Below are 9,522 nucleotides of genomic sequence, written 5' to 3' on the forward strand. Positions count from 1 at the left end.
TTGTTTTCATAACTGAACTACTATGCTTCCCAGGAATTTTGTTTGCTGTCTCTAGGCTGCTGGCTTTACTCTGTCCATTTGGCTCAGTCTCCCCACTGAAGCACTAAAAATCAACGCAAATTAGTATCTGTAGAGTAGGGAACAGAAATAAATATCTGCTTTCCATGCATGTCTAGCAGGTAGGGAAGCACAAAAGAAAATTCAACTTTCTCCTGTCTCCTTACAAAACATGTGTTTCAGTGAAGAAGCGGTATGTTGCTTTGCGAGTGTTCCTGTGGTGCCCTTGCCACGTCTTTCAGGCAGACACAGGGGAAGCAGTGGTGGTGACGAGAGTGAATCAACCCTTCAAGATGTGTAATGATTTCATAGTCAGGAAGAGCCAGGCTGGCAACGTCGAGGCCCAGCATCCGCGAGACCACCTCTCGGAAATCTGCCAGCTGCAAGACCAAACAGAAGGGAATTACTAATAAATTAAATACCGAGGAAAGGACATGCCTGGAAAAATATATATATTTATGCATACACACAAACACAAGCAGTTGTATTAGTAGTGCAAAATATAGGGATTTCTGCTGTTGCTCAATACAGAGAGCTGAAGAGGATGGAAACAGCCTTTTTGGGCATACCTCAAATAACAAAACATGTAAATAGCTGAAGTGCTAAGGATCTTGAACACAAAACACAGTTTCAAGTGTTCTTTAGTATCCTTCACAGGCATATCTTCCCTGCTGACTCAACAGTGAAAATGGATGAAAAGATAGGAAGAGGAGTTGTACTTGACCTAGATGACTGCCGACTATACAGATGACTGGAAACTCTGGTGGGTGCATCCCACAGCATAGGCTAATGTTCTAGTCCTGACCTCAAGCTCCTGACCTCTGCTTGCCACAGGTCCCCTCCATACTGCACTTTCTTGTGGAAATCACAGCAGAAAGGAAAAAGTTAAAAAAAAAGGTGGAAATTTGGCACATCCTTCAGTCTGACTTTGACTTGGAATCAGGATGCAGCCAAAATTCAAGATGCAGCCTGGGAAATGCTCATTTTCCTTCTGTGCGTAGCTGCTGAAAATATATCACAGGAAGGGTATTTGGCAAAGAAATTAAAGAAACCAGCTTTCTCTCTGCAGTTCCAAGTGAACAGACATCCACAAGCAATTGTCATCAGCAGTGACCCCATCAGCAACTAGGTTAAAAACTTAAGATCAGATTAACATGAATATTCACTTACTCTTTTCAACTCACAATACAGATCAAAGGCAAACTTCAATTCCTCTTCAACTGACAATGCAATTGACACAGCCCAAATGACCAATGCCTTAATACCCCTTTACCATCAACACATAATTAAAAGTGGCAGATGTTCCTATTTGAGGAAACTTGCTTGTCTTTCTATCTATTTGAACATCAAGATCCCCATTCACAAACATGGTAGAGACTAAAAGTGTCACAGAAACATCAAACCCATCAAGAATCCGGACTTGTGCTCTGGTATGGCAGCATCCTCACTCCACCAATCATGCTGACAGCTAATGGTAAGGAGGAGATAAACACGCTCCTGAAATGGAGATAAAAGCACTCCTGAAATACGTGTCCATCCCCAAGAATACTGTGCAGAACTCTAAAGCAATATAACATCTATGAGGCAAGCTGCAAAAACCTTGAAAAAAAGGTCTCAGTTCCAAGACTTTGACAAAGCCAGTGTGCTTCATCCCAGTAGAAACACTAAGGTGCTGCCATTAGTTCAGAAGAACAAATATGGAAACCAAGACAGTACAGGGCAGAAGGATTTGAGAACTCAGCCCCAGCTATCTGTCTTACCAAGGCAGTGGAATGTCTTGGATGAAATGTTGGAACAATGTAACACCAAAACCCCCCAAGTTCCCATATATTCTCTTCAGCAACAAGTCAGGACGTCACTGATGGGGGGCTCCGGCAGTGGGCTAGGCAAGTACAATTCAGCAGAAGCTAAAGACTTTTTTAAACATCTGGATCACAGACAGAATGAGCAGGCAGCAGAGTTGGAATTTGTTTCCATACAGATTTTATGTTAAAAGATCAAGGCAGCTCTCTGAGATCCAGTCTTTGGATGAATTAAACCCCCACAAGATGTCTATACAGCAAACCCAACTGATCCCCTGGGAGCACATAAGAGTCTACGCTTTGCACCATATTTCTTGCTCTCGTATCTTTGCTATTGCAAGCTGTTCAACTTAGTTGTGGCAACTGTGAGTAAACCAAATTGTACTACAATCATGTATCAAATGCAATCAAATTAAATTTGCTGCACTAACACAGATTATTGGTCTAGCAGAATTTTGCCAGGGGGAATAGATACAAATTAAAACATATACACAATCATCTCGCTCTTTATTTCTGATGAGAAAAGCAGCTCACAGCTATACTGAGTGGGCAATAAATACATTAAGAATTCAATAGCTTTCATCAGCAAATAACCTAAACTGGAAAGTGCACAGAGTCCTTAAAGAAATCCTTTAAGGCATTAATTTATGTGAATTTTAAACTGAGAATTTTTTTCCACTTGAATGGAATAACACTTAGACACAAAACAACTTTTCTAACTATTATACTGTGGCACATATACTACAGTGCAGACAAAGCTGTAGTTCAGTGAAATGCAGGAAAAGGGTTGACTACAAAGATAAATTCTCCATATAAGCTGACAAAAAGAAGCATCACTCTTGGATACAAAAATGCTCCACCAAGGGACATCAATCTGAATTTTAAAAACTCCAAACAAAATCACTCCAAACGTGCTGGACAATCTCTAGAATGCTATTGCATGTTTCACATGAAGCAAGATGTGTGTTTGTACTCTGAAGCAGATACAGTTCTGTAAGCACATCATGAACAACTTTTTAAAGTCTTACAATAAAACATATAAGACCTAGAAAAAAATTAAACTAGAAATGTATTTCAGCTTTAAAAACAATGCAACAGAGGTATTAAGAACACAACAATTATGCTGAAATGCTACAAGCTAATAGGAGTACCACCTAACTCTCTGTTTAAGGCTTTCTTCAATAGCTGTTAATATTTCTAAGAGTCACAATTTGAAGTAAAGGAGAGAAATAATAAAAGACAAACATCACTAAAGACTCAAACCCAAAGGTTTGCTACAGCAGTGAGCATTCATGATAAATTTTCTTTGCACCTTCCATCCAGTAAGTAAAATTATCCAAGTAAAAGAGAGGAAATTAATGCTCTAAATTGCATTAACCCAAGATATTAGGAGCAGGAAGCAGAAGTAAAAAACAGACAGCATATTTTGTTTTCACCCTGTATCTAGAGGAAAGTAGAACGGGTATTATTCCAATAAAAAGAACAAAAAAAAAAGGAAACTAAGACTGGAAAAAATCCTTATAACAAAATCATCAAAAACTTAACCAAAACATTTACATTTATATTTTTACTCCAAGTACTACTACAAATAAGAGCTTGGGTTAAATTGATATAAAATAAAATATATTCAGATTTTAATCTGTAGTTGACTGCAGTGGTCACATACTGGTGTTTTCAGTCCCTGTGAACATCCTTCTGTCATCAGTCATTTTGCATCCCCTTTATTTAGTCTTATTAAAATGAATGTCAGCTATACTGATATTTATTTCTATTCAGAAATATGCAATAATGATATATGAAGTCAGGAAGGTTTTCTGTTTGTTCCACAGACAGAGGAAATACAGTATGGATATCTGTAAACTTACATTTACTCTTGTAAAATTTCAATATATCCAACTAATTCCCCACTATATATCCATTCTAGTAATCTCTAGTTTTTTGGCTGTTCACATATAGCTTCACCTCTATGGTTTTTACTCTGCAGTATGATTTAATAATGTTTTGAACACCATTTTTTAAATTGTTTTATATGTCTACCCAAGAATATGCATGCTTTGCTGCTATTCACTACAGTCACCAGAGCTGACTGTTAATCCTAAAGCAGATTGGCAGTGTTATTACACCCTTCTTACAGGGTTTCACGTCTAACAATTCAGATGCTTTGATTCTGTGCATTGTTTAAAAAAAAAAAAATAAGTAAAAGAAAAAAAAAGTAATAAAAAGAATATAACACAGAAATGCCAAAGCTAATTTTCCTTCTAAAACTTAGTAGGAATTACTAGTCTGAAGAGAAAAGAACAGCCAGAAATATTGTGTTAAATCCTAATTATGAGTTAATTTTACATTATTTCAATCTGATCTTAATTTCTTACTTCACTTGGGTATGTTCTGCCTTTCTTTATGATCACAGGACTAATCAATGTCTTAACGAGTTGGCAGTAGTTCAATTCTGCATACTTTTAATGTTGACAGCATGGAAAATAGCTATGCAATATTACGATGTTATTTAACATTACAAATAGTGATATTATAGAAATCAGTATACTTGAAAAAAATATATGCAAATGCATGTGCAAGTGGTCAACTTGGGCACATCAACAACCCCATCAGGTAACGGCAATTTCAGTTTCCAGTGGTTTTCTTAACATGCATACACACAGAGATTACATGGCTGTGTTTATATTCAGATTAAACATATACACACATCCCCAGAGAAGTATTTAAAGTCTGCATTTGCTGCCATTTACAGAGAGTGATTGAAGTCTGGTCTTGTTTAGCTTCCCTGAGAGGGAAGAACAAGCGAGTCCAAAGCAGATGAAAAGCTACACAGGGTTGGGGATAAGGAAATAATTCTCCCTGGGTAATGGTTCAGGAAAACAACTCGTGTTAATTAGTGAGACAGAGTTTAGTACAAATTCTCTGGTTTAGCAACAGTAGCTTTATATTAAGGACAGATTCTAGCAAAACAAACTCTTAGGATACAGGAGAGTGTGCTATGAATATTACTGGCATTTCTCATTTTCTCAAAATGCCATAACTACTAATCAGCACTGCACAAGTGCCAGTTTTGCAAATAGATTTGCTAACAGTTTAGTTCCACCTGCAGGTGTTTGAAACGCTCCTGTGATGCCGATGACTGTGGATGCTGGTGAATTATAAGTTGACATTTTTCTTTCACTGACCCAAAAAGCTTGAGAACCAGTGCCATGCCATGCTTGAGCATTCTGCACTCTGTAGCCCACATACCTTGCTTTTCCCATTTTCAAATTTGGCCAAAGAACACTGCAACAGTATTCAAGTGGCTTGAAACACCTTGGGTCAGACAGTAGAAATTCAACATTTGTGTGTTTTTAGCAAGTACATAGTGTATGACTCTAGGGAATAATTTCCTGAATATAATTCATGCTTTCTGTGTGCAGGATGCTTTGTTTCCTCATGAGACATATGAAGAAATTAAATATTCCTGCCAAATTTCTAACCTTCATTATAAAACAAAACAGTGCTAAAGCTTTCCATTAAGAAAGATCTTCAGGTTTGGGGTTTTTTTCCTTCATGTGAGAAAAAAAATATTTTTCTAGACTAATTTTTTGAAGTATCATTCTTAAATTTCATCCCGAGTCATTGCTAAGGCAAATATATAGCATAAAAATTTTAGCTGGAAAAACTAAGTTCTAAGCAGTTGGAATAAGGAATTTAAAACTGCACATTGTTTACTTTAAAGGAGTATCCCATTGTCTTTCAATAATTATGTCACCTATAATGCTACAAAACACAATATCCAGGGCAATTACATACATACTTCACAATTTTTTTAAATTAGAATGGAGCACATTTACTAATGTGTTTCTCACAAACTCCTTACGCTCTCCCCAAGGTGAGTTACCACAGAAAGTTTTCTTACTTAAATTTTAGCAAAGTTATATGTCACAAATCAATCCAAAATAATGACATTCAATATTAAGTCTGGTTTGTTTTGGTTTTCTTTTTTTTTCAATTTTCTGATCTTTCACAACATTCTTTGAACTTATGGTCTATACATAGTAATGTGTAAGCAAATTGTCTACCTAAGATATATGGAAAAAACATACCTTAAGAAGATACTAGTATTTTAAAGCATTTTTATACTTCTCCAAAAAGTGATGTATTATTTTGCAACGAACAAAGAAAACAATGCCTGTATTTATTATTCATTCTCTTACATGTATAATTTGAAGAATAGCTTTGCTTCTCAGAATCACAACTGTCACATTAGCGCACAAGTGTGAGCTAACATTTCCTTGTTTAATAAAGTTCACAAAGGTTTTCAGCACAGCTGGACATGCACTCCATCTATACCACATTCTTATATCTTAAGAGACAGCTAGCACTTGCCAAATACCTATGCACCTACCTGTCTCTCTCTTTTTGCTAATTCTGCAAGGGTTGTTTTAAGCACCTTCATCTCACCAGTAACTGCTTCTAAAATATTTTTGTTTTTTTCTTCATCTTCAGTAGCTTTACGCTCCTTTAAAAGAAGTTCTGATTTGACAGAGGTAAGCTGTTTCTCAGCCTTTTCTTTCATAATTTCCAATTTGCCTTGAGACTTACTGAGTTCTTCTATTGTTCTATTCTGCTCCAAAGTTTTGATCTGCAATAATAAAGCAATATTGCATTTGTCAAACTTTTTTCAGGTAACATGAACAAATAATAATCAGGAGTAATCATGAGTAAGCACTTTAATGTGGTTTCTTCTGGGTTCCCAGTGAAATCACATGTACTTCTGAACCAAAAAGTTATTAAAGCAGACTGGCCACTTTCAACTCAATTAACAAAAAGATTTTTGTTTCAAAGACAGTTAATTCTCTACAAGTTTTGTGAAGAGAAGTAACTTGACAGAAAAAAACACAGGGTAAGAGTTCACTCCCTGCTAGCCCCTGGAAAAATAGTATGACAAAGAGTTGCCAAACATTTTACTGGTAAAAATCCTTCAATTGGAACATGCACCTACTTGTCTTATTTCACTCCATTAGCCACAAGACACAAACTCACATAAAATAAATCTTTCTTTCTTCCAGCAGTGGCAAACTATCAATGACTGCAAACTACTTATTTTCACCTGAGTTAAAGCAGGTAATTTATTACTGCTGGAATGTAACAAAACACAGAAACAAAGAAAATTTAGCATCTTGCCTGTTTTATGCAGAAAAAACCCTTTTTTCCCCCCATACCTAGCAGAATAGATTTCCTGTGAACAATATATAATATTACAGTTGTATTGACAGGAAAGAAAGGGATGCATATTTTTCTTACACTAGCCTGAAAATGTACACTATGCTTTCCAGATGCTACTTAGTATACAGAGACAAATTGCAAAATACGCCAAACATTGTAATATTATATTTGCATTCCCCACCTAGAGGGATTTGAGCAGTCCTCCATGAACACATTTATTGTAAATGAACTCCAGCTGTATCCAGCTGGAACTGAAAAATGGATAGAAGCACAAATGTAACCGTTTAACTCACCTTAAGTTCATTGGTTTCAGACAGCTTGGCTTTGAGATCAGTATTCACTTCCCTTGCCAGATCAAGCTGCTTCTGTAACCTCTCTATCATCTTATGTAACTTTTTGACAGTGAGATTGGCCTCATCCCTCTCCACAGCTAAGGCGGTCCTTACTTGCTTCTCTTCCTCCAGCTGGGTTATTTTCTGCCGCAGAAGGTTCATGTGCAGCTCTTTGCTTTCAAGTTTTTCCTTCTGAGTCTTCAACTAGTTTTTAAAACACAAGGATATTTGAAAAAAAAAAAAATGTGAAAGATAACAGTACTACACCAATTGTTTTGGAAATTTAATATCCATGTTGCATGTTTAACGTGAACTCCCATTCCTCTCTTGAAAACTCTGTAAAGCAGTTTAAACATACATACACTAACTTGGCACCTCTCATACCACAATTCATTGTGCTTCTCCATCCCCGAATTTGTGCAGTACCTTTTAGAATGAATTTACATATAGACTGCACCCTATTTGAACATAAATACTTGTGCATCATTGGTAACATCTGAGATTGTCGTAAATATGAAACAGTAGTCAAAGGGAAGAGGTAAGAGAGATTAATTAAAGAGACAGTGGTTTCAGTGGTGGTAGTTTAAGATATTTCCATATTTAATCAGTTAATTAAGGCTAGTGTGCAAGGAGAACCAACATAGAGAAATAAGACAGCTTTCATCCACTGCTCCAACACAAGGAGTGTTGTAATTTTGGTGCTCAGGGAGCTGCCTGTTTTCGGTTTACCTGAGCTGAGCTGCCAGACTTTACTCTGGAACATCTGATGAGTATTAACATACAAACTGTACTCCCTGCTAGAGAAGCAGGTAATTTATACCTTCCAGAAAAAATACAGCATAGTTTTAAACCTTAAACAGACCTCATTCTAAGCTCTAAACCATTCTGATAAGGCTAAAACCAGAAGATTTCACTCTGTCATAACAGGATGACGGAGAGGTCTGACCAAATTTGAACAGATTTGCTCCTAAAGGAGGAGAGTTCTTATCGGAAATGTTGAAATTCTTGGTGAAGTACAACCAACGTCCTACTGCTTTCTAGAGAAGTTTGTGTAAGATGCCCCTCTTCCCAGCAGATCCTTATAGATTTAAATATTGGCAAGAGCTGTTTACAGAAGTATATTATAAATATGTATTAAAAAGTAGACATATATACACATATAAACATGCATAACTTTATACATTTTTTTAAGAAGTTGTGAAAGCAGTATCACATATTTAACTGACTGGTGGTTTTAGGTTTTTTTAATATGCAGTCTCTTTGAACAGTTTACACATTTACTGTCTTCTTTTTATATAATGGCCATCTTTGAAATTCCTTGTGTATATATATGAAGCTCCAATCTGCTGCCCCTAGCAAGCCACTATAGGAATATAGCCATAACAAAGTTTATCTTTGAAACAAAGAGTAGCAGTACATCTTTTTTGCCTACCTTCCTTCTTAGGCTATATGCCATAGTCTTGTTTTCAATCACTGCATCACCTTCCAGTTTCACTAACTGCTCTACCCGAGCTAGAATCACATCAACATTCATATCAAATCCGACCTCTGTTGCTAGGCTATCCAGTTTCATCTTCTTATTAAGTTGCTCCAGAAATTTCAGATACTAAGATAAGATTTGGGAAAGTGAGTAAAAGTGAGTAAAAGAATAATAAAACTTAATTAAAAGTCCTGAAATACAATCTAAAAGCAATTCCCGCTATACCAGCAACCAACTATACATAGTCAAGTCCCTTGTCCACAAGAAATAATGTACTGAAAGGGTATGTTTGCAGTACACACTCCCGACACAATTGCAAATTCTCCATTTGTCCTTTTTAAGTCAACATTAATTTTGTCCATAAATCCCTGGACCTACTGTATTTATCTGCTTAGCAAGACCAGATTTTTTTTTTTTGCTCTGCAGTAAGAAGAGCACTAGGTATGTGTGTCTGCTTCTGACTCCAGTTCCCAACCATGGCTCTGCTGCTTTACATGACCATGCACTGGTAGGGAAAAGTTAGAAAGAACAGCTACATCCCAGCTGATTGCAAGTGCTGTGATTGTCCACTGCTATAACCTCTAAAACTGATAAAACTGGTACCAAGGATGCCATGGGTGAGACCCAACGTTGTCTGAGG

At 36.6% G+C, this 9,522-nt stretch overlaps 1 protein-coding gene across 1 annotated transcript in view; it reads right to left on the reverse strand.

Annotated features, from left to right (window-relative positions):
- Window positions 1-236: 236 nt before the first annotated feature.
- Window positions 237-9,522, reverse strand: part of CCDC170 (coiled-coil domain containing 170) — a 39,005-nt gene continuing 29,719 nt past the window's right edge. The window contains exons 8-11 of the mRNA XM_010178353.2: window positions 8,835-9,008; window positions 7,364-7,606; window positions 6,250-6,486; window positions 237-437 (exon numbers count right to left, since the gene is read on the reverse strand). Coding sequence (XP_010176655.2) covers window positions 237-437; window positions 6,250-6,486; window positions 7,364-7,606; window positions 8,835-9,008 — 855 coding nt within the window. The remainder of the gene's footprint in view (window positions 438-6,249; window positions 6,487-7,363; window positions 7,607-8,834; window positions 9,009-9,522) is intronic.

This window comes from Antrostomus carolinensis, unplaced genomic scaffold (genome assembly GCF_000700745.2).
Source record: "Antrostomus carolinensis isolate BGI_N321 unplaced genomic scaffold, ASM70074v2 scaffold23901, whole genome shotgun sequence".
NCBI classification, from domain to species: domain Eukaryota; kingdom Metazoa; phylum Chordata; class Aves; order Caprimulgiformes; family Caprimulgidae; genus Antrostomus; species Antrostomus carolinensis.